The sequence below is a fragment of the Vicugna pacos genome, chromosome 22 (assembly GCF_048564905.1).
Source record: "Vicugna pacos chromosome 22, VicPac4, whole genome shotgun sequence".
NCBI classification, from domain to species: domain Eukaryota; kingdom Metazoa; phylum Chordata; class Mammalia; order Artiodactyla; family Camelidae; genus Vicugna; species Vicugna pacos.
In genome coordinates, this window is record NC_133008.1 from 1,142,231 (window position 1) to 1,167,989 (window position 25,759).

General features: G+C 44.5%; 1 protein-coding gene across 1 annotated transcript in view; it reads left to right on the plus strand.

Moving 5' to 3' along the window:
- LOC140688317 (uncharacterized) overlaps positions 1-25,759 on the plus strand; it is a 141,632-nt gene that overhangs the window by 57,410 nt on the left and 58,463 nt on the right. The window contains exons 10-13 of the mRNA XM_072946941.1: positions 2,818-2,991; positions 3,445-3,584; positions 3,747-3,894; positions 8,022-8,240. Of these exons, the coding sequence (XP_072803042.1) occupies positions 2,818-2,991; positions 3,445-3,498 (228 nt within the window). The 3' untranslated portion in view covers positions 3,499-3,584; positions 3,747-3,894; positions 8,022-8,240. The remainder of the gene's footprint in view (positions 1-2,817; positions 2,992-3,444; positions 3,585-3,746; positions 3,895-8,021; positions 8,241-25,759) is intronic.

Below are 25,759 nucleotides of genomic sequence, written 5' to 3' on the forward strand. Positions count from 1 at the left end.
GGATGGACTTAGCTCAGGCCTCATTGGAATGGACAAATGAACCTGGAGAAAGACAGTCAAATCTGTGCAGACATTAAAGTTCACTTGAACGTGCTGCATCCCTGAGCCAAAGATAGGACAAATATGCAGCAATTCTTGAGGACAGAAGAGTGGTTTTTAAGGTTCTCCAAGAATGAATCCCATGGAACCGAGATGGCCAGTTCTCAAACTGAGACTTTGTTCTTTGGACGGTGTACCCAGCAAGGGTATTGGCCTTTTATATGTTTCCATTTGTCTTTAATACATGTCTGTTGATGAGGACATGGGCACAAATGTTTGACACCTTGTCGAGGCGATTTTGGATACCTGCCTAGAAGCACGGGCACAGTTGCGGCTGCTTCATACATCTTGCAGCCCGTCCCTTTCCCCGGCTCCGTGATCACGACAGAGTGGTTCCTTGTTGACCTGTCCGTTTCCTCTGTGACATCATAACCCATGAAAAGACCGGAGCATATTAACTTGGCTTTGTTAAAGTCAAAGAAACAGATCAAATATGGAGTCAGATTTGTTCTTTCCTATTTCAGTAGTACCATGGAGATGGCAGTTTGGGCAGCTTTTTGTAGTGTCCTGGAGGCTTTCTCTCTCAGCTTCTGGGCGCCTCTATTGAAAACCCTTCATTGCTGTCTGGCCTGCTGGTAATTCACACTGCCTGTTTTGCCCTGAAGATGTGTTCTGTTTATAAACTCATCTCTACTCCTTGGAAAACAGCTCAAGAAAAACTCAGTTGGTTTTCCACCAGCCATGGGCAGGGGTGAGGTATACCATGTTATTATTTCATAAAATAATAGTAATAATAGTAATAGTAATAGTACTAGAAATAATAATAGTATTATTATAATAATAATAATATAAAAGAAGTCTTAAAACAGGACTGAGCACATTGGAGAGAGTCAATAAATGCTTTCTGGCTTAAATCAAAAGTGATGACTTAGTGATTCCATGGCTGCTGTATTTGCTAAGCTAATTACTCCTTTGCTCCATTACACATTTCTTTTATCTGAAAAAGAAATACAAGGAAATGGTTTAAAAAAAACTCAAACAGAGCACAAAAATACACAAGTGAAAGAAGTTTTCCCTCATCCTCTGTTCTTTCAGCCCTGTCTGGAGATGCCACTGTTTACTATCTTTTGGGTGCTTTTCCAGATATGCTTTGCACATTCCCACCTATGTTTGTAAATTCCTTTAAAATTTTAGTTATTTTTAACTTAAAGAGATTTAAATCCTCAAGTGGCTTCTGCCCGGGTAATATGACAGAACAAATCTGACTCCATATTAGATCTGTTCCTTTGAATTTAACCCTATGCTCTGTCTCCTAGGTTTCATCTTGCTTGTAAAAAATTGTTGCCTAGAGCCTGAAATACACAGGAGAGCTTATTCTGAAGCTCTGACCTTTAAGGATATTTAACACTTTTTCATTCATTAAAAGATAGCAAATTGCAGAATAGAAAATAACGTTTGTTTTGTTGGAGATTTACAGGGATCTGACCCACGCAGATAGCTGTAAGAACAAAGGATTCTAACAAGAAGGAATTCCTACACTAAGAAGTTTGCAACAACCAAGCGCGTAGGAAAGGAGCCTGAATTGTGACTTGGGGAGATGGTTTTCCAGAACATTAGTTTGCCAACTAGGTCTACAGAAACTTGCTATTCCAAGCCCCAACATCTGGTTTCCAAACTTATTGGCCTGTCCTGCACTGAGGAGAATGAATTTGGACTTGGTAACACTCCTATCTACCTAGAAAGCTGGGCACTGGAGCTGAGTGTTATGGAAACAGGCCAGCCAAGAAACAAGCACCAATCGGAGTGTTGGAGTACTCAGAATTATTATGCCGGCGGGCTCAGAGGGGCTTCTGCTCCGAAGTTCTCAGCACCTCCAAGACGTGCACATGAGGTTTTAAATACTTCAATACAAGTAAGGGGATATTAGCCAATAAGACTTAAAGAACAAAAAGCAAGGAATCAGTACACTGGAGCTTATCAATTTGTAATAGATCACGTTACTGACACTTGTTGAGCTTGGAATTACGAGTTAGGTTGTTAGGCCAATAAACTGACACTAAACTTCAGATTTACGAGGTAGCCCAGCAGAACTTAGATCAGTAAACCGACACTTATCACACTTAGATTTGTGACTTAGCTTGTTAGCCCAGCTGGAATTTTCCTTCACATGAGGACAGCTCTCCCACCCCCAGGAAACCACTGTGAGCCCTTGATGTTTCCACTAGGGTGGGGTATGGTTTACCCAGGAGGGATGGGGACTATGCACCAACACTCAGGCAGTCTGCTCTGTCTGGGGCTCTGATCTTGTACCACACCACTCCCCCCAGCCCAACACCTGGGACAGTGGAGCTAAGGCAGTGATCCTTCCTGCCTGTTTCCCAGCGTGTAAAAGGGGAATATGTGCTCTTCCCAAGGAAGTTCTGAGCGACAACACCTGCGGGTGCTTGGTTCTCAGAGCAACAGAAAACCCAGCTCTGCATGGGGGCAACGGGTGTGATCCCCGTAGTGTTTCTGCAGAAGCATCTGATGGAGGGCTGGATCAGGGAGGTAAAACATGAGCTGCGGGACTTGAACGGTTACAGAAGGGTACAGAGGTAGGTCTGCCATCTCAGGGTGCCCTAGAGGTAAAGCTTTTTCTCTCCAACTCCGCTACGACACTCCCCTATCCAGACCCATCCCTTCTCTGCTCTTCCTGTCCATCTGTATCCCTCCACTTTTCCCCTCTTCTCCACCCGCTCCCATCTTCTCCCTCCCTCGCTGTCCCACCTTCTCTCGCAGAATCCAGAGAGGATCCATGTCCCTCCTGCGCATGCGCTGTCGGTGCCTGGTGGTCCGCTGGTTCGAAGCTCCATGTCCGAGCCGGGGATTGGCCCCAAATGCTTCTCAACTCCGTCGCCCGTTAGGCCTTTGGTTCCTGCCTGGGGCCGGGGCTTCTGGCTGTGGAAGTGCAAGGTGGGGGGCTCCCGGGAAAGGGTTCAGGCGGCTTCGGGAGGGTGATCCGCCTTTCACAGCCCCCAAGGGCGCCAGTCAGCCCGTGTTCAGCTGAATTTCTCTGGCCAGACCCTTCTGACAGCACCACCTGCCCCGGCGCCCCGGCCACAGCTGTCCAGGTCCAGGTGTGCGCCTGCCACCTCTCACGCAGCCGGGATCCCCTCAGTCCACGGCTGGCGTCCCCTTCCCCTCTCCGGCCCGCGAGTCCTCTCCTCCCGGGCTTCCTCTCTTCGGCCGCCTGCCCGTCCCCACCAATGGGCGGGCTGTTTCCCGGGCGGGCGTGGTCTGCGGACCTGGACGGGAGCGGGCGGCTTATGCTGGTGCTGGGGCTGGCCTCCGAGCGGGGCTGCAGCCCGCACCCCCCCTTTCCCTCCCCCCTAGGGCTGCCCTCCTTTCCCTTTCACCCTCCCTCAGGACCAGCTCAGTGGCGTGTGTGCTGCTCCCCGGGCTGAGAGCCTCTGGCTGTAGCGCCCAGCTTCACCTGGTGGAGTCGGGAAAAGGGAGCATCAGTGCTGAGCAAGCTTCTGTCTCCTCCCTCAGTGTTTCTGCCGCAGGTAAGTACCTTGAACACTTTCAGGTGTTATGATGGCGGTGCTTGTTGATGTCACGTGTTTTTATAGTGAGAGGGATTAACAGTGGTGAAAGCAGGACTTGGTTCTGTTAAAAATGAGCTGAAGGCATGAAGCTGTGATATCCTCCTTCCTTCCCTCTCCAAGGGTGAAACGTGTGACCGTCGATTTTAAAAAGACAGTTACAGTCCCTAACTAGCCCAGCCCAGCTAGTGTGTGTTAACAGGAACAGCATCACCAGAGGCCTTGGAGACCCAGGGATATTGCAGTCCTAAAGAACTCCTGGCACAGTTTGGTTTGTATTGGTTTTTTGTTTTTCTTAAATTGTGGGACAGACTAGTGGTATAAAAAGAAAAATATTTGTCAAGAAATATTTTTTCATATAACAGCGTTATTGTGATATAGTTCACACACCATGAATTCCATCCATTTAAATGGTAAAATTCAGCAGCTTTTAGCATATTCACAGTTGTGCAACCATTATTATTCCAGAACGTTTTTATCACTTCAGAAAGAGCAGTGGAAATTAATGACCTATCCACCCCTCCCAAGTGGTGGTTCTAAAGAAATTTCTTGGCTAATCTTGACCATAAATTCACTTGTTACATTCCAAGAAAAATCTGGTAGGAATTCTAATCAGAATTGCAATGAATCTGTCTATCAAAACAGGAAGAATTAACGTCTTTATGGCACAAACTTCTTCTACCCATGAATATATTTCGGACCCTATATTTTCCTCTGTCCAGAGCCTGGCCCATGGGAAGTCCTCACTACTTGTTGGGCTTGTGAATGATGAGATTCTATACATCGTTAGTTGCAGCTGTAGCCTTTCACAGAAGAGAAAAGAAACCTCAGTGAAACAAGTGACTCTCTGATGGTCAGAAAGAGTGACAGCCATTGCTGGAGTGATCCAGTGGACTTGGTGTTTGCAACCAGAATTCTCCACCACCTACAGCTAAGGGGATTAGAGTGTTCTTTTATTTTTTCTTAATGGCGTTGCTTTTATTTTTACTTATTTTTTAAATTATTTTTTATTTAAGTGTAGTCAATTTACAATGTTAGTTTCAGGTGTACAGCAGAGATTCAGTTATAAACATATGCATATGTATATACATATGTTTTAGATTGTTTTTAGTATAACTCATTACAAGAAATTGAATATAGTTCCCTGTGTTATATAGCAGGTCCTTGTCATTTATTTTATATTTACTAATTTGTATCTGTTAATCCCTCCTTTCCTGCCTGCTAAATACAGTTTGCTTTCTATGTCCATGAGTCCATTTATAGGAGCACCATTTTTCCTAGTAATATATGCTCTTTGGCTGCTTTCAGTTTCAGTAATTCCATCTTATCTGTGGGCGCTTTTCTTCTGGTGGCCTTTATGTGGTTTGCACACGTGGTAATAGAGATCTTTATTTGGGAGAACTCCAGGTCTCGTGTAGTCCCTGGTACAGAATGCCCACTGAATTGATGATTGAACTGGGAAAAAAGCACAGTAAATGCTGGAATTTCCACTATGGTTGAGAATTCCAGGTTTCAATAACCTGTTTAGACAACCTTAATATTGGCTGCACCCATACTGGGTAATTTGGTGGAAATTCATGGTATGGTGGTGTAGAGACGGGGCCTTATATTCTTCTTCTCTTTCTATTTTCTAACACTCATTCTCCTGGGCCTTCCAGATCCTCCCCCAGAAGTGCCCAGGGCTGGCTTGGTGCTGCACTGAGGCAATATTTGTTAATAACGCCCTTTCCTCTTCTCCTCTGAGCCTCCGTTTCTTTCTGTGCACAATGAGCGCTTAGAGTAGATAAATACTTTTCAGTTTCTTTTAAAGCCATGTTTCCTTTGAGAAACAGAAAATGCAAATATCTCCTCTCAACCCAACCCTTTAGATTTTGGTATGTCCTCCAAGGAGTGACATAGCTCTTTGTGAAAAATTGATGTGATTTTGATTGCAGGTGACACAGAAAAGACTCTTCAGAGATTTATTGCAGGGAGAGGGCAGGAAAGAGGCAGTATGTGACACTTTCTAGTGTGAGCAACGGAGCAGGGACTTGGATTTAAATACGGTGTCTGACGTGGCCTCTCTCTAATCTTGTAGAATGTGATAAACTTCTCTACCTCAGTTTCTTGATGTGCCAAGTTGGGGTGATAATATTTTAAGGCTTCTGTGAAACATTATACAAATAAGACATTTGTGTCTCGGTAGAAACAAGATCTGCTAGGGATTCAGGGATTTGTTTAAAAAAAATTCTTGTCCATAGCACTCTGTCTGTGTGTATTTAGACGTTCCTGGAGGGTGAGGGTGAGTCTAAAGTCCATTGTGGGACAGGTGGCCCATATTTCTCCGTGTCCCAGTTTACCCCCTACTCCCCAGTCCTCTTCCTCAGTCCAGGATGAAGTTCCCTAGTAGATTTACACAGAGGTCTTGTGGAAATGGCTTTTCATTTTATTGTTTCACCAAGAAGGGCTGCCATCATGATCTCTCTGGTCAGGTTTTGAAGGGCTGCCATCATGATATCTGGTAAGAATTCTATGCAATTTGGAGTTCCAATTTAATGAAAAGAAAAAAATTACAAATAGAAAATTAGAACAAGGGTGGTGACAGGGGCTCTTTTAAGTGGACACCATTAGCTTTGTTAGCTTCAGGTGCTGTGGCCTGTTGCCACGAGGACCCATCCTCTTGCTCTGAAGTTGGAGGGACTAGTGGGCTCAGTGGGAATGTTAACTGAGTGTATCTCATGGGCTGGGCATTGTCCTATTTGTACTGTGTGTTCCTTATTTGAGACAGTGAGCTCACCTAACCTCGATAACCTCTTTAAAATATTAGACTTTTAATTTTGAGATGTAATGTAGATTCCCATGTGGTAGTAAGAGATTATATGGAGAGGGCCTATGGGCCCTTTGCCCAGTTTTCTTAATGGTTCCATCTTGCAGTGTTGGGGTACAATTCATTACTGACTCACTAACAATTTGAGGTTTGTGTTATTGCCCTTATTTCTATTCACGATTAAACTGGGGCTTCGAGAAGCACACAGGCCTGTCCAGGTCACCCACATTGTTAATGCAGAGTCGGGTGAACGTGGGCTTGGGATTTCCAGGCAGTACCATTATGATGGTTTGTGGCAGGGAGCAGCATTCACTTTGCTTGTTTATTCATTCATTCAACAAACATTTATTGAGTAAACTCTGTGGGTCAGATGCTTTCATAGATTTATCTGATTCTTCAGCAGTACTGAGAATCAGGTAATGTTTATATTTTTTAATCTGAGAAAATTAGCTCTGAGAGGTTATAATCCCCCCAAAGGAAGTATAACTCATAAAGGAGGGATAGAACATGTGTACAGTCACCTCCTTTTATGCAGGTGGTACCCTATGCATTTTACATTTTCAAACATCCGTAATCCAGATATATTCTTGTAAGGCAAGGCTTTTTTTTTTAATTGAAGTATAGTCAAGTTTACAATGTTGTGTCAATTGCAAGGTGTTTTTTGACTTTTGAATTAAAAAATACTTTTTCAGCTGGGTAATTAGGTGTATTTACTTGTTTCATTTTTAAAATGAGGTACTGGGGTTTGAACCCAGGACCTCGTACATGCTAAGCATATGCTCTACCAATGAACAGTACCCTCTACCCCAAGGCAAGTTTTCTTATCCATTATTAGGAAGCTTAGGAGTTCAAATAAATTGAATAGGAATCCAGATCTTTTGATCCTACTGTGGTCCTTTTCTTTATATTCTGCTGAAGGGGGTTGGGGAAGCATTTCCTTTGTTCATTTCTTTATTCAGCATTTTTGAGCAGTGACTTTGCATCAGGGCCTTGCTAGGTGCTTGGAAATAGAAAATAAGAAATGACCTTTCTCTGCAGAGGCAGGAAGCCTAGACCAAAAGCTGGGTAATGTGATCGAGCTACAGTAGCCATATGCAGACTCTGAGGACAAACTGTACCCTTGGATTTGCTTTGGCTTCCCTTGTCTTCTGGCTGGTACACACCAGGTCACCGCAACCCAGATGGGCCCGTAGCACACAGCAGAGAATGTACCTCGATCTCCTCTCCCCTCTCGGCAGGGCCTGCAACATGAGCATCCCTGACTACATGCAGTGTGCTGAGGACCACCAGACTCGTCCCGTTGTGGTCCAATCCATAGAGATCATCTCAGAGGAGAATTTCTTTTGCATCTATCAGCTACTCACCTCGGTGTGCCATATCAGCCCTTGTGGCTCCCAGTGGACACTCTGTATCCACTACAGGCACCGCTATGTGCCCGAGAATCGGTGGAGCGTCTTCCAGAAACACCCCAAGGTCGTGGGCCTTGTCACCATTACCGAATGTCTCTCTGCCAAGGCCTTCGAGAAGCTCCACATGCAGAGGAGCTGTATGGCACATCGCTTAATGACTCTCAGCTTTTTGTCTTTGTGCAGCATGGGGAGGTAGCCGAGCAGACGCGCACCGACGTTGCCTTCAATCTAAGAGTACTGCAGGGTGGTGGAGAAGAGGATCGAGGACTTCACTGAGTCACTCTTCATCTTGCTCAAGTCCAAGTGGCTGGATGGTGGCCCCAAGAATTCTGGGGACAAGATCCCCCTCCCCTGCATCCCGTTTGAGAAGGAGGACTTCATGGGACTGGACACAGACAGCAGGTAAGTTTACCTGGAAGCCAGTCCACCTTGGCTGTGTGCTGGATTGCTTCCCTACATCCAGAAAGGGATCAGCAAGGAAGAAGTCAATCTTGTAGCCAAGGGGGGATGGAGGTGCAGCCCGCCGGTTTCCAGACATTTCAAAGTGAATCCGCCTTTATTTCAGAGAGATCCTTTTAGGGTTAGTGTGGACACTTACTCCCGCTTTACAGCCAGGAACATGGTGGGACCCCTGGAGTTGCTGTCCAATAAAGTAGCCAAAGCCACTGATGCTAGGAGCACTGGGGAGGAGGCTGGACTCAGCTGAGATGTGCTGTAGGTCAAATGCACATCAGACGCTGAGGCTTGTCTAGTAAAAGTACATAAACTATCTCTTTACTTCCTATATTGATTACATGTCAAAATAATAGTATTTTACATACAGTAGATTAAGTAAGATCTGTTCTTAAAATCACATTCTAGTATTTGTTTTTTGTTTGTTGGTTTGTTTCTTTGTTTCAAATTTTAAACGTGGCAACTGGGAAACTTTCTTTACATGGCTCTCATTTCATTTCTGTTGGGCAGCCTGTCCTGGTACATGCTCATCCCTTTGCTTATAGATGAGATGCTGAGCCCCGAGAGGCAGAACGAGGCGCTGGTTGAGCTGCGGCTGGAGCCGCTGTCACCTGCCTCCCAGGCCCAGCACCTTTTCAGCTCAGGCCGTCTCTTCCTGCCCGACAGCCACCATGCCAAGTTAGGACATCAGAAACACCGCCAGGGACTTCCTAATGAACTCCTTATGCAGGGAAAGGCGTATCACGGTGTATGGGACAGAGCAGGGAAATGTTCATTCCCACTTTGTCCCTGTGATTAAGTCAATGGCCCCACTTTGCCTCGGAAGTACAGATGAGCTCTTCTGGGCTGCCTACCCCCCACCTTCTGCTCTGTTTCCCCATATATCTATCGTGTTGTCCCTCGGGCTGAAGAGGGTGAGATGCCTTTGCCGAGACGTGGTCCCCCTTTGCTGGCCTGAGTGAGGGAAGCTGTGTCCCCACGGCCTACGGCCTCGGTCCTTGAGTCTGGAGAGGGCTCATGGTGGTCCCACAGGTGGCGGTCAGAAGACCTGGCATGTGCTACCGGGCCCGCTTTGGAGGTGGTGCTCTGTGATTCTTGAACTTACCTAAGATCAGATCCTACTTTCTGGTTGTTGGTAAGTTGGAGGAGAAGATGCTAGAGAATTAATAAAAAGAATGTCTAGACCAGCCCTGTGAGTGAGAAGCACAGGGGACACTAGTCCCACCTGCGAGAGCCCACCTAGCAGGCTCTGGATGAATTTTCTGTTCCTCCCCGGAAATACCTCTATGGCTTAAGGAAGAGGAGAGGCATGTCGTGGCCATGATCTGTACTTGTCCTCACAGGGCCCTGTGATCTACATGCCCGCACTCCCCATCTGCTTCTTGGAGATGAGTTGACATGTTTAGGAGCCTGGGCACTGCTGAGGGCATAGCTCCCAGCACTGTGCTACACAGAGTCTGGCTCTGTTCACCTCACCTGTCAACTCCTGCTGAGGCCCCAGACATTAGTCAAGGTAGGTGCATCAGCGAAACCTAAGCAGGGACCACCTTCTACCCCTGGACAGAGTGGTGAGTGAGCAGTGGAAGCCTGGAGCCCTGCCCCAGCCCCCACGCCAGTGCCACTTCTTTGTCATAGGAGGCACTGGTGACATTTTTGCTCAACAAATGCTTGTCTCTGAGTCTGCAGACCCACCAGAGAATGCCAGCTTGTTTTTGCCTTTTGAAGTCTGCCCTTGGGACTTGGCGGAGTAGCCGGATGTGTACTTAGCCCACAGTGGTTCAGCGCATTGAACCTGCCTCCTTGTGGGTCTGTCTATTGTGGTACCATAAGGGCTCAGCCAGCATCTGAACGTCATTGAGATAACGCGGCCAGTGAGCTAGGGTCAAGCACATTCTCCTCCAGTCACTTTTACTCCATTGTTTCTTTTACTATTCCACAGTCATTAATTTTTTAAACAATGCTTTGGTGCAGGAGCAGAGCCTCATTCTCTCCTGCTACTCTTGGTGGAAGTGAGTAAAACGGTCCAGACTGAAATGCGACAACAATTTGTAGCTCAAAAGCTGCCTAGACGCTTGTAGGTCGAATTTTGGTTAGGGGAGCTGAACACGTTGTGGTCCCCCGGCAGCGCCGCTCCCCTCAGGCCCCTGCTTTCCCTTGAGCAGGAGGTGAGGTTGGGCCTCACCATCCCCGTGTCCCTGGCCTCACACACTCACATAAATTCTTGTACATGCAGTCAAAATCATTTTTATTCTTGTGTGATTCTAATTTTCTCTTGTTCCTCTTTTCCTTTTTCTTTACTCCTTTTTCACTTGTACTGCCCAGTGAGCATGTTGTTGCTTCTGAAAATGTGGGCTGTGCACACCCTGCATTGGAAATAGCCAGATTGCCCTCCGTACAGTCTCCATCACTTTAAAAAGCAACAACTTAACAGCTGTTTTGATCCATCTATTATCTTAGTCATTTTTTATTGTCTAATTTTTTGGAATATTTGCTTTGTTAGCTCATCACCCACTGGTGTTTGATACCTGTTGAAATCCTTGCTTTTGAGGAACATGTTTGGTCCTCCTTTTATTTGGTGACAAATGCGCCCTTATTAAATTTGTTTGATTGTTTTGAAGAAGTAAGATGCGAATTGATTTTGTCGGGTGCTCAGGGATTCTTTTCATGGAGTATTTAAACTTGTAAGGTCAAACTCTGCAGCATTTTGCTCGATTCCTGCTTTTACACAAACGTGCTCGGCACGCGGTTCCTGGCTGTCGCTGTGTGACGTGCATGACGGCGCTTCCTGGCCGGCGGTCACTGGTGAGGAAGTGGCCGCCACGGAGGTGACAGCTGCAGGGGACGCTGTTGGAGGAAGCGGTCACCGTTTGGTTCTTTAATTTTTTTTTTTTTTGCATTCAACTTCCCCGTGCCATTTACTTTACTTTGCCTTCATAAAGGGGCAGAATTGGGTCTAAAATCCATGACACTATTTGTTCCCTTTACGAGGCTGGTTTTTCTGGGTATCAGGACAACATGACCTTCTCCTAAGTAGCTGGCTCACCTGGATCTGTTGGACACAGGGACAGCTAAAAGGGCCGTAGCTTCCTCTCTGCTCCAGCCAGTGGGCATTCAGAGCTGGGTCTGTGGTTTGCCTCAGCAGCCGTGCAGACCTCCCTGCCCCGGCCTTTACTTTTAACCCATGTTGGCAGTAAAGAGTTGAATCCGTTTCTGTTGCAGCTGACATCCACCACTGACAGCCGTGTCGTTAGTTTGTGGTAGTCAGTCTCCAAACCCCAGACAACCGTGAAGGAAGATGATTTGGCCGACCTAGGACCCTGGATTCTCACCCTCACCATGGTTCATCTCACCCGGTGGAAGGGTTTGGCCACCACCATCATGCTGACCATGAGGCCTTGTTTCTCCTTTCATGCTCTGGTCCAAATGTGGACACTTCATTTTTCACTGAATTTGTCTCGCTTGAGACAGGCCAGAATATCTGAATGAGTCCATCACATTCTGGGTGGGGAACAGAACAGAAGTAAGTGTCGCAAGTAGATGGAGTCTAGGCTGTCCGGGTTGGCAAATGCAGGCTGGGATCTGTGATGGCTGGGCTGTACACTGGACACAGGCCTTTCCTGTGGCTCCTGAGAGCCCATGAGTTGAAGTGATAACAGCCTTGCGTGGATTCCCCTATCCTCATCTGCTCATTGGCAAGTGTGTCTGCTAATTAGGAGCTCCCCCAGACCTCGGGCCCTTCAAAGCTCAGACCATGGGAGAACCTTGAGTCCCTTCTCCTGGACATCCTGTGTGAGAATCCACTGCCTTCTGAGGTGAACAGCAGCAGGAGATGCCTCCCCCTCCAGGGAGCACCCTACGGAGGACTGTTAGTGCACCATGCTGTGAGCTTGTGTGTTTCCGGCCATGGTCCCTACAGAACTACAGTTGAGATGGGCTTATTGATGGAAATAACAGGACTGATTCCAGGGCAGGGCCTGGGGGAGGGAACAGTGGAAATTGAATATGACCTCAGACACCTCGGTGGGTGCTGAGGCTGTTACTAAAATGGGGAGTCTGGGAGATACCTGCCAGGAATGGAATTCTAGAGTAAATGGTGGACATGAGGCATTTTTAAGATGCCATTTGTCATCCAAATTAGGACTTCAAAGAGGCACTCGGGTCAATGAGCCTGGGGCTCAGGTGAAGGAGCCGGACTAGAGATACACGTTGGGAGTCGTCATTCTTAGCTGGTGTTCACAGCCTTACATGTGAATTAGATCATCTCGAGAGCTGCAGACTGAGGCTGAGGGGGGTCAGGGCTGTGTCTTGGTTGGAGGAAAGCCCAGACCATACAGCTTTGGTGTGTCAGTCAGTGGCGTTTGCCATTTTCAAAGCAATGCCAGTTATCCTTAAGGGGCCAGGGGCTGGGCAGGGCCAGCCAGGAAGAAATCTGAAGGGAGGGTCGTGGCCACGTGTGCGTCTTGGGAAGGTGCAGAGTCTGCAGGGTACGGGAGGGTAGACTCCTCAGATGCTAGAGTTGCAGTGAGGAATGGGGAGAAGTTAGTCACAATCACCTGTGAGGGAGGGAGGGAGGTCTAGGGAGCCCCACCTTACCGGACTCGCTTTCCCATGAACAGAAGGCAGTCAGACAGAGGATCTGAGGTGAGAAGGGATGGGCACTGGGAGGGGAGCCAACCTGGAGAATGGTGCTTGCAAAATTCTGGAATAGTCTCCCTGAAAAATAGAGTTAAAAATACCCAGACTCTTAAGAACATTGTTAGTGACTTGGGAGGAGGCAGTTGTTTTTCTGGCCTCCTAAGGGTAAGGCATGTATCCAGGGATACACAGAAGATACGGGCAGTCTGTTCCGGGGGCTTGATCGTTACCGGGGGAACAGTGCAAGTTTAAAGGGGGAAAAGGGCAGCCGAGGGAAACTAGCCAGGCCCCGTGTCAGGTACCAGTCGGCCGCCCTACTTGCGTGTTGCATTCACATCCATGCCTCCCAGGTGGGCGCTGACAGCCCCCTTTTGGGGATTGGGAAGCCTTCTCAGAGGGGTTAAAGAATTGGTCCATTTAGTGACTAGTAAATGATGTAGCAGGATTCAAGCAGGGCCTTGTCAGAATTCAAGGGCATGTTCTCTCTACTGTTTCCAGTACTTCCCTGTTATACCTGGAATGGTGAAGTGGGTCAGTTTTGGAGCCTTTCAGAAAAAGTATGATTTAAGCGCCTCTGGACTGGTTCACAAAGCTCAGCATTCTTTGATGGTTCTGAAGCACGCAGTGATTTTCGCCCCAGAGAGGTAACGTCTAACTCCTTTGATGATGACGTGGTTGCAAATGGTGTACAGGTGCAAAACCAGACTTTGCAGCTTCTGAAGGGAAACTCTCCAGTTCTCCCTTGGTCGGCTTTCTTCCTCGGGATGTATCTGTGCTGCAGCATAGGCCTGAGCTTTCCATATGGAGTGAGAGTTTAATATCCGATGTTAGCATAAAACGGTCAGATGAAGAAAATTGACGTTGACAATTTAATTTTGGGTTTCATTAGTCAAAATATACTATCAGTTAATGGCCCATATAGCAAATGAAATTGAGTACAGGACATTGCATTTCTTACTTTCTATTTAGAGTTCTCTTACAGAATAATGTTGCCTGCTTTGGAACATCAGCTCCACCACTCACGGCACCTATCAGTGTGTTGGTGTGATTGCATTTACAGAGTGAATGTAATCTGGGCTTCCTCAGCCCCAAACACTTCAGTGCAGAATCACGGGCTGTAGACGTCTGTTAGTCACGCAAATACTTCTAAAATTATATGATTCCAGAAAAGAAAGAAGAGAGAGAGAGAGATTGCCTTTATCAAATTTCCTTTCAGTTCTAACTGAAAACTGTTGTTGAGCAGCTCTGGTTTCCTTTGGATAAGAATATATACATTTCTTTGCATGTAATCTGGGTTTTGGGCTAGAACACCAAGTTCTTGCTGTCCACAAGCCACAAAAATAGTAGCCAAATTGCACACGTGTGAAATAGTTTATACTTTTTTCTGAGAAAGTATCCTTGAATTTGGGACTTGGGCTGTGATTTCTGCTTTTTGCTTCCCCCACCTGTCTTGTAATCTCTCACTCCTTCCCACGTGGTTCCCAAGTGTTCGTGGTCTCAAAGGAGCGGGCAAACACCCAGTTGGTCACCATGTACTGCTGCTATTGATAGAGCCCAGTCAAGACCTAAAGGACATTATCAGAGAGGACTTCCTGGAAGAAATGGGCTGTACATTCAGTTGTGAGGACAGAGTAAGAGTCAGCCAGGAGAAGGAGTCAAGAATGTGGCTCAGGTCGCAGGTGCAGCCCGGGCAGAGGCCTGGAGGCTTTTGGCGTGGGGACCCGGGGAGAGTGCCCTGTGCGGTCCAGGGTGGAGGGAGCCCCTGCTGGGGAGGACACTGGAGAGAGTCCGGGGTGTAGGGCTTTGGAAGAAGTTGAGTTTTACTAGAACTGACACAGTAGGCAGTGAAGGGTGTCAACAGAAGCGACCCTCAGGAAAGGTACTTCTGGTTTTACTTCTGATATACTACAGACAAAAGGGTCGGGACGGGCGAGAGCAGGTATGTCTGTCCCTTTGAGATCCAACCCGTCATTCATTTATTCATAACACGTGCACTTCAGTGAGTCTAGGGGAGAGAGAGTGTAGCCACATAAATAAGCAAAATGTATTTGCTTCTTGAGAGCTTAGCATTGTCAGAAGTTGACTTAGCCTAGAATGTTCTAGGAAGAGAGGAACAAATTGTGGAGGTTGGAGGGAGGGAAGGCTTCCTTGGGAAACAGTCAAAATGAACCTGGAGGCAAGTGGGAAGTAGGAGCAGGTCAGGGGGCTCCTGAGGTCACTGGGGACCTATGTACTGAGATGAGGCTGGGCGAGCAGGGTCTGGGGTGGGGCTAGAACTCTACCAGGGAGCCTCTGAACTGTTTGAAGTGGGGTTGATGTAACCAAATTTGTGCTTTGGGAAGGCTGTCGTGGCTTTGTGTGTGTGTGTAGCGGGAAAGAGGTGGAGGGTGCCACCAACTGGGGGATCATTTGAAGACCATTCACAGGCTGGGATATGGGCTTCGGGGCTACTTGGGGACGGCAGGGGCAGTGTGGATGCCGGCTTTCCTTATGGGGGACTTGTAGCGGGGCTGCCCTAGAGGCACCTTGTTGCTGGAAGAAAACTGATGGAGGCTGCCAGGTGGACATTCCTCTTCTCTCCTTCCCTGCCTAGTGTGATGATCTTAGCTCAGCCAACATTTGGAACAAAAGAGCTAATCTCCAGGGTTGCCCAGGCCTTTGTAGAGCTCCTTCGAGTGAGATCTGATAGGATTTAGGTTTGTGTTCAGATCTGGATGTTCACTTAGTTAGAAACGTCCTGTCATTTCGATTTCCATAGGGGTTTTTATTCCTGATAAAGATTGCTTTCTTGGTGAGAGGAAAATTATTACAGCTGTTGTCTTTTTCAAAAAAAATCATATGTTTTAAGAGCTTTAATATTCAAAAGAATAGGAATATATAAAATATTTAAGGAAGTCTTTGGTGTAGTTTCTTTGCTTTCTGAGCTAATGTGGAGTTAGAGCCTTTGCATTACTTAATAGCACATCCTTGTCAGTATTTAAAGAGCTGTTAGTGAGCACCCCAGGCCCCACCTCTCAAAGAATCGTTAAAGTTTGCTCTGAAATAGTGAGGTCATAAAGGTCTTGTTTTCAGAAATCAAAAGGTTTTAAATACGCACCATAGCTCCATTTATAAAATAATAATAAGTTCAAAATTAAGAAAATGGAGGATAATTGATTTTTTTTAAAGCCTAAACATAAACTTTCTTGTGCTAATGTTGCAACTGGAAATTTTGAAAAGAAAAATCCTACTGCAATATCATCTACGTGGGATATATATATAAGTTTCACGTTTGAAAAGTAACTGCGCAGTGGTTTTCAAAGTCAGGAGCATTCCAGCTCAGATACTGGCAGTGATGGTTGCTGGTTTTCAATGGAAGAGCCTAAATTTGCCTTCTTAGCTTTTTTTTTTTTTGTACTGAGAAGGTTGAGTAGTGCTTTGCCAGGATGATTTTCGGGCAATTTGAGGGCAGATGTCGTGTTCCAGCAGTGAGATATTTCCATGCATTTTATTTTCTGGACATCACCAGGGCACATGTGGGGTTTGTGCCTGCAGGCTGGAATGCTGCAGGACTCCCTAATCCATCACCATTATGTCCTGGTGCTGCTCCGGTCAGTGAATGATTTTCTGTGACTTGGAGGTAATGTGGTCTGATGGTGATGATCAGATGTGCAGTTAAATGCTATTAATTGAAATAAGAGTAACCTAGAAACATTGCTCTAACAATACAGGATGAGGGAGGAGGATTGGCTGAGCTGCTTGCAGTGGGGTGTCTTCTCAGGTGACTCCCTCACCGTGATTCCTGCCAATATCCGCCCCAGCCCTGCACGGTAGTCCTGCCGAAGCAAGCAAACACTTTGCTCAGAAACGCACTGAATTTCCTTGTGCCTCTGTTTGTTGGCTTTTTTTTGAAAGCACATTTTGCCCTTTGCTTAAATGCCATCCATGCTAGTCATCCCTTACACTCATTCTTCTGGACCTCGTCCATACATAGCTGCTGAATGGATGAACAGAATGTAGTATCTCCATGTAGTGGAACATTATTCACACGTAAGAGTGAATAAAAAAGAAAAAAAAAAGAGGAAAATGAAAAATGCCACCTGTTTTGGGAAGTCCACCCTGACTGTTCAACCCACACTTTTCCCTTTGAAACCCAATCACTTATGCTCCATTCTACTCTTTTTGATAGTACTTACCACCTTCTAATAATCTTTAACGTTTCCAAAAAAAAAAATAAATAAAGAGATGCTGATGCCACTTCAAAATATACAAGCCTTGCTAACAGCATGTTAATTGAAAGGAAGCAGACACAAACGGCCACATATTGTTGATTTCAGTGATCTGAAAAGCCCAGAAAAGGCACATGCAGAGGCAGAGAGCAGGTGATGGTTGGAAGGGGCTGGGTGGAGGGGGATTACGGGGTGAATGCTAGTGATAGGGGGATTCTTTTGGGGTGATGAAGTGTTCTGGAAATAGAAGGTGTTGAGGGCTGCACAACCGTGATTGTGCAGAAGACTGCTGAGCGCTGTGTCTGGGAGTGCCTGTTGTTGGGGCATCTTTATTTTGTTCACATCCTGCAATGTGAAGGGCCATCTTCTGCTGTGGTCATTCTACTCCTGTGAGTGGTGAGGGTCAGAGACTTTGTAGAGTCCTGTTTCTTTTCTCCCTCTGGCTGAGTGTAGGCAAATAAATTTAAGCCTGAGAAATTGCTCCATCTGCAGAAATGTCTTTCAGTTTTGCCTGGTGTAAAAATCTTGAGAGCTTTTAACCGTTGAGGCTAGTCTGTGGGGGTAAATAGCCTATGAAGCCTGGGTGAGCCCGGGAAGAGCCGCGCTTCCCTCCCAGACACGGGTGGGGATTTCACCCCCTTTCAGGCAGTGAAGGGCCCAGACCCGTGGGCAGACTTGACAATCGTGAATATTTACGTGTATCCGCTGCTTCATCTTGGATATTAATTTCAAGCTGAGTCAGTTTGTGGCGGCAGCCTCATCCTACAACAGGAATTTATAGTATCTGCTCTTTGAGGTGAAGACCTGACAGACTTGATTATTTAACAGTCTGCTTTGAATTGATATCTCAGATTCCTTTGTCAAAAGCAAAACAGCAGAAATACAGACGTCCTTTAATTCCAATGTGGCCTGGAACGGGTTTAGTGTCTGTGCCTCAGTGGCCTTATCTGCGGGTGGGGAAGATGATAACAGTGCTTCCCTCAGAGGAGCTGGTGAGGGGAGTGTGAGAAGCACAAATGGAGGACTTACACGAGATGCTCATAAATGACCGAATTTAGTGCTCTCCGCCTGGTGAGGCCTTAGGGGCAGAGATGTCAGAACAGAGCAGTCCTAGCCGGAGCTCGATACGTGATCGTAGCTGTTATGATCAGTATCACCACTGTGGGTTATCAGGTAGTTTTAAGACTTGGTAATATGATTTCATGAATAATGTTAAAAGACTAGACATCTCAGATCCAGTTTACATAGTCCTGAAGATTTCTTCTGAGAATTGGATGGTTTCTTCCCCATCTTAAATCTGAGATGAGTCTCTAAAAATTTCCGTATTCCTCCATCCTTTTGCTTTAATTCTCTATTTCTTAAAAAACAAAGTTTTTAGATGGAGTTACTGGGGACTGAACTGAGGGCCTCATGCATGCTAAGTACATACTCTCCCAAATGAGGTATAATCTCTTCCCTGATTTTTTTTAAAATTTACATCTTAATTTTCAGAGGTTAGAGGCCTCTAATTATTTTTCTGGAGACTTGTCCATGAACCTGTAAATCTACAATTAATGGACAAAATTTGGTTTATTAAAAAAATCTATAGAATATTCTGCAGTCCATCCAAAAGGAAATGCTCATGGACTTAGAATGTTCCTCCTTTAAGGTGATTTCTCCTGTTTGGTCATGCTTAATTTGTTAACAGCCATCCTCATCATCATAATGACCAAACTCGCTGTGAGTGGACGCCTAACTGAGGCTAAAATGCTTTGCTCATGTTTTACTTCATAGCAAGTGTTTGATTGTAGGTATCAGTGTCTCCTTTTTTGTAGCTGAGGGATTGAGAGATGGGTCAGCTTGCCCCAAATCACACGCAGCTGGCGGTGGCTAGCTCGATGCAGGAATCCAGGCTGCACAGGATGAATTCTCAATTGCTCCTCTAATCAGCTTCCCGTTGAGTGTTTTCCCGAACTCCTGTGAGCCCATAAATGACCGATTTTAGCTATGTCAGCCTGATGAGGTCTTCAAAGGAGAGACACCAGTGAGAATGAGAGGCAGAGTGGCATAAATTAAAATTGTACATTTTCACAAATGTTTTATTCTCAGGTAATGACTTTAAAGGTAATATTTTTTTAATTTAGTGCTTTGTGAGAACTAAAAACAAAACATTTAAAATAATTATTGTGCAAGAGAGAAGTGGTCTTTGAAAGTCCAACTGTTGCTAATGATGTTACTTGTTTTTTCTAGTGGTGCTTATTTACTGAAAAATTTCCAAACACTGAATTTGTTTTATGTAGTCTTAGTATGAAAGAAAAGTTTGTCAGTGAGTATTGTAAGTAAAATCCTTACTCTTTTCTTTCCTGATGATGAATATCTTAGTTGTTTACATGGCTTAAGTATATTTCGTCATTTGTGAAATTTGAGTAATATGGTTTACCTTGTCTGACTGTGAGAGCTGGACGCCTTGTATACAAAGCACCGTAGAGGTGCTTAATAAAAATGTGCTGTCACAGTGACTGATAGTTTAGAAGTATCAACTCTGAATACTAAAAAGGGTAGCTTATTTCTGATGCATATTCAATATGTATATATATGATATACATTATTATGGCTTAAAGTAACTAGGATTGTTTTTTTTTAAGTGCAGTATGAAGCTTTAATGAAATCTGTGTCATTCTAGTGAGACAGGGACTACTTAAATTGCCTTAAGCAGACGACCTTGAAGATTATTTACACAGAATGTGTATTGTTACAGCTCAGAATTCATGTTGCCGTGTAACCATCCATCAGATATTTAATTTCTCGGGATTCTGACCAGAACCATTAAGTTTAGAAAAATCCACATTGATTATTATCAGGGAATAAGCTCCTCTCTTTTGTGACTAAAGAAAATTTTGATTTTTTTCTGCACTCTTTTCAGGTTTTAAAATTTCAAAATTTTGATTTGACATGTCACTTTTTTAATAGAGAGAATAAAGCTCATGCTGTTTTAATATGTAAATAAATGTTTTTGTATTTCAATACCCTTCTATGATTTCCTGGCTCTTTGAGAAGTATTTTGCAAGATACTTAGATTACCTACTGTTGGAAAAATACAGACGTGACTTTTATGAATATAGGCGTAGTACAGTTCTGTTGGTATTTACTACAGTGCAAGACATGAGACCTAGGAGAGCTATGCTGCTGATTGCCAGGAGGACAGATCTCAGGTCTCAGTCTCCCCTGGTGTAAAATGAAGTGGCTGGACTGGATTCTTTCCTCTTCTAAGATGAGCTTCCATGAGCCTATGTCTTTTGTTTATATTTAGGAGTATTAGCAATATCAGATTAAATACTGAATACCCCTCCATCCCCCCGAAGCAAAGTGCAGTATATGCTACATAAGCTTCTAGTTATCTGATTCTCGTTTCTCATCTTACAGTCAATTTTTGTGTTGCATGTTTCCCGGCAACCTGGAAGGTCTTTTTAGCCATAGGTGGCGCTGTTGCAACTTTTTACAGTCTTAATTTTTCTGTTTGTAAAATAAGGCTTAAACAATGTGATTTTATTTTGATTCCTTTGCTTAATGCTTCAGAATAGCACAACGTCCATTATGTCTTTCTGCCTGGAAAATTTTTTCTGCTTATATCATAGTTTTATTCTTTTATCTCGCTGTGAACATTTCAGACTTGCTGTGCAAACAATGGCAAAATCGGGCTTTTCTTCTAGTGTTAGAAACCAGTGAGCCGGGATATTTTAAAACAGCTAGAAGCTGCCTCTGGAGCACCATAAAGCTGAAAAGTGTGTTGAGTCCCCTGAGTATTGACCCCGCCGCTGTGTGTTAATTGGTGGGAGTTGATTTGGTACATATATGATGGGGTGTAGTTTCTTGACTTGGGTTTGCCTGCACGTGCTGACACTGAACCACGTGATCCTGAGTCAGCTCGTTCTGAGTTTTCCCCTCGTCTGTGAGAAGGGGACACTCATATCTGCTTTGTAGAATTGTGAGAATTAGTAATTATGTAACATGTTTACCACAGTGGGTATGTCAAGAGAGCTCATAAACTTTAGCTGCTGTTTTGTGTGCAGCCATCATTTTATAGTCTTTGGTAATTACAAAGAAACAAGAAAATAAGAAAAGCTGATTTTATGATGAAAGATATTTGAGGAGGTTCCATAATTCCTACACCCATAATTTAGCATCAGCAGAGTCAGAACTGTTACACAGTCGCCCTGGACCAACGTTAAGCCACAGAAATTTTTGTTACTTCATATATGTTGGGGCCTAAGGGGAACCAATACTTATACACATGTTGTCTCCAGCAGCCAACTGAGAGATGACACAAAAGAGTAGGCAGGTGATAAATGTCTTCTTTGTTACTGATGAAGCCACGTTCTCCATGAACTTCAGGGCTGTGGATAAATGAGTGTCATGATACTGTGTCCCAGAAGTAGAGACTCACCCTGTCCCAGGTATCTCTGGGCCACAGCAAGCCTTCCCTTGAGAGAATGTGCCCCATCATGCACAGGGCTGTTCTGCAATGCAGCTGAGCATCCAGGGTGCTTCCCTAGGGTAGTCAACACTGGAGGGAAAGGAAGGGTTTCACATGCCCTGCTTGTCTCCCTGGAATCACAACTCAATCTGTTAATGTGAGGAGGGCTAGCTGTGGGCCAGGCGTCAGGGCTGTGAAGGGAGTAGCACTCTGCATGGCCCAGAGGAGTGGGGAGGAGGTATCCCTTCCATCAGTTTAAACAGGTGGTGGGATGGAACAGAAGGGTGCATCCCATGAGTTTATAAAAGGAGAAATAAGAATATCCTTTGGGTATTAGTCTAGCCAGGAAACACAGAAGATGATTAGGAAGGAGACTTGTAAACCACTGTAATATTAATTTGACATTTGTTGAGCACCCAAAATGTGCTACATTCTTTTCTGAGCGTTTTACAGAAATGAATCCTTCAATCTTCTCAACAAGCGAGTAAGGAAGGTTTGATTGTTATCCCAGTTTTACAGTGTGGAAATTGAGGCACACAGAGGGTAAGTTGACCAAGGTCACAGAACTAGTAAGTGGCAGAGCAAGTATTTTAACCCTGGCTGTATGGTATTGTGGCTCCCAGAATGGGCTTTGGGTGTTTAGATGTATCTGCATCCCTCGATTTCTGTACGTCTGTGCATCAATTAGCCCAGAAAGGACAGGGAAAGGAGAGTTACACAGGTGCTCACAGTCGTGTCTCAGCAACTGTCCACAAAGAGTGCACCGTGATTAGAATTGTTTTCCAGGCAGCAGATCTGTTGGTATAACAGAAATTTAGTCCATTGAATTCATCTAGAAATCCTTCCTGCTCTGCTTCTGTCCACACTTGCCATGTGACTGCCTGCCCGTGTTTGGGCCGTGGAGGAGAACATATACTCATGGTTGAACTCTGATATTGCAGTCTGGTTCATAGTTTCACATCTTCTGTTACATTAATAAGTTAAATTTCTGGTTTTCTTGCATCAGTGTCTCATGAGTTTGGTTAATGTGAAACCAGACCATGGGAGCCCAGGGGTTATGATGGTATAAATTTTTAGCACGTTGTGGCACTTCTAGCCATGCAGACATGACTGGGGGATGTACGCCTTTCTCACTGATTTCTCCCAACAGCAGGGTCCTCTCTCGGATGTGAGGCTGGGAGCTCTCTGAGTAGCTCAGTCAGAGGCCAAGTCCACCAATCCGAAAATGATGAAGTACCTGGAAGTGGGTTTAATAAAAGTAAAGGGCTTCCAGGTAGTCCGATGGGCTGTTCAAGAAATTTGGTGAAAAGCTGTCCACTGTCTGTGGTTTAGCTGCTTCTTTGCTGTTGAATAGTCTGGAGTAGATGAAGGGATTTTAAAAAGCAGAAAGGAGTGATTTCAGGTGGTACGTCCACACCGGTGAGAAGTGATGGATGACCGCCTGTGTGAGGCACAGACAGAGTCTTACAAACTTCATAAACCAGCTTCAAATGCTCTGCCATCTGAGTGCGCTTCATATGGGGTCCAGTTCATCACTGGTCACGCTGTGAGGGCAAGTAACTGACGATGGCAGAAAGGACACGGAGGCATCAAAAAGGTCTCACTCATGTTCCCTGTTTAAAGAATGTGGCACAGTGTATTATATTTGAGCTGGTTTTTCACTGAACAGTTTTTAGTGTTTTCTGGGACTCCCCAGTGCCCCAAGGTTCCATGCAGCTGGGTGTCCCCTCATTGCAGCTCCGTCAGCGCTTGCCCTGGGCTGATGTGGTGTCACGGGAAGCAGGACGGTCAGCGTCCCCGGCTCCTCTGAGCTCCGTCTCCTCATCTGCAGAGCCTGGTTTCTCATCCGTGTCTACTTAGTAGGGTTGCTGAGAATCACACGTGATGGTTATCAGGTGTGATTTCTGGTTGTCTCTGCGATTGGCAAATAGCCAATAATTGACAGAAACTCTTGTTTTTTTTTTATTGTAATTGTGTCTCCTAGATTGCAGTGGTTTTTAGTCTGCATTTTTTTATAACTTTACTCATTTTTAAATATGCCCTTATTTTATTTATTTTTTTTTTGAGGTACTGGGGACTGAAGCCAGGACATTGTGCATGCTATGCAGGTGCTCTACAACTGAGTAATACCCACCCTCCTTTTCTGCACTTAAAAATAAATATTGCAATACACAAAATAGCTCTTAAACTCCATCATGGGACCTGGTCTCTGTATAGGCAAATGAACACGTATACTATTTCAATAAGAATAAATGCTGTTGAGACATACGTTTCTGAATCTGTTAATGTGCTTAAAAACGATCATAGCTAGTGATAAACACGAGACTTAGATCCAGGACTTTTTAGGGTATGTTTTGCCATCATGGGAAATTACATTCTACCGAGAAGGCTAATTGGGTCTCTTTGATATTTGGATGGTTTAGCAGGTGATCAAGGCTTTCCAAAGCTGACAGTTTTGTATTTTAAACTAACTACAAAGTTATCTTCTAGAAGATGGAAATCCTAAGTTTGTGAATTTCCCAGTAATCCAGGGGGTATGTGTCTGTGTCTGTGTCTGTGTGAACGTTTGTGTGTGTGATTTCAGGAATGTAGAAATAAGTTCCATATAGACTTCTGATATCTTTCTCTTCCAGTTCAAGGTTTAAGCATATACTTACACAAATAAATTGATTTTCTTTTGTCATTTGGCATATTGGCGGGAATAAGAGGTTCTCATACTTGTTTCAGAAGGGTTGGGAAGCATGAGCTTAGAAAACGGGAGGAGAAAGAGGCAGGGAGACACTTCACACTTTGTGCAGTATATGAGAAACAGTAGCTTTTCTTTTCTCTTTTCTTCTAAAGCAAACTGGCTCTGAATTGTAACACACTATTACTCAGAATTGCTTTTCTAATCAGATACAAGTGCCTCAGATTTTTCAAGGCAACATGAATGATGAAATGTGTTTTAGCATTTATCTTTAAAAGTAGTTTTATTTCTCAAGTAAAAGACTATAGCCTGTTTCTTCCAGCGTCTCAAGAAATTCTCATTGATCTATGTACATGTTCTATGTGCTTATTTTGTTTTTTTTTTTTTAAGTGCTTGTTTCATTGTGGTGTGAATGAATGTTTAAAATTTCTGGATTTTGATCTTTAGAAAATGCTGATTTATCATAACTGTTAAAAACCTGATTGTTCTTTGGTCCTTGTTTGGTGGGGCACCCTATTGATTACTCTTGTCTGTTAAAGAGAGAAATTCTTCCTCTAGCCTGCAGATCATTAAGTGTATGGTTTGCAGTATGCCTTTAAATTTCATTGAATGCATTGAACATGATTGTCCAGTGAATTTTGAGTTGACTCATAGTAATGACTTTGCTTTGATTCTGTGGCTTTTGCTCCTCTCCACAAGAGCTTGAATTCTCTGTTGCATTTTGTATACGTGTTCTTCACAGTGGAAGAAATTTTGCATTTTTTACAGAGGTGGTTTTTCCTAACACCTCTGAATGCCTTCTGTAATTGATACAACAAAATCTGTTATTTCAATGCTTAATTATTTCATACACTAGTTTTTCGCTTAATCAGAAACAATGACAGAGTGATAATAAAAAATAGGAAAACTTTCCTTCCTTTGAAGAATAGAAATCAGGTGGTCAGGCTCACCCATGCTTTGGGCCTGACACACTTAATCTCATGTCATTGTGTATCATGATTCGGAGGTGGAGTTGCTTCAGGTTTATTGATTTTTGTTTTAACATTTGTGTTGAATTCTTTCTCCAGGCTTATGTATCCTGTTGGGTTTGTTGAAACTGTAGAAGGGAAACAAAAGCTTTTTTTGGTTTCCGGAGTCCTGAGTTGCTGATGATAAAGAGTTGAGGTTGGGCTGAGGAACAGAGTGACACTCCCTCTGCTCCCAGCTGAAATTGATGAACAATGAAATCAATTATGTGTATCGGTATTTGACCAATAGAAGTTAGCGAGCCCAAACTGGCTAGTTATGCCCAAAGAAAGTACTGAATTCACCTGCAGAATTAGGTGCTTTACCAAGAAGAAGCAGCTTAGAGCAATCAGAAAAATCAGTCCTATGATGAGATATAAAGTAAATATAATATCTTTTATTTCTGAAACTTTTCTACGTTAAGTTGTGTAGAGCTAAAATTAAGTTTCAAGCACCAGGAGTTAACAGTGTGGGTGGTTCT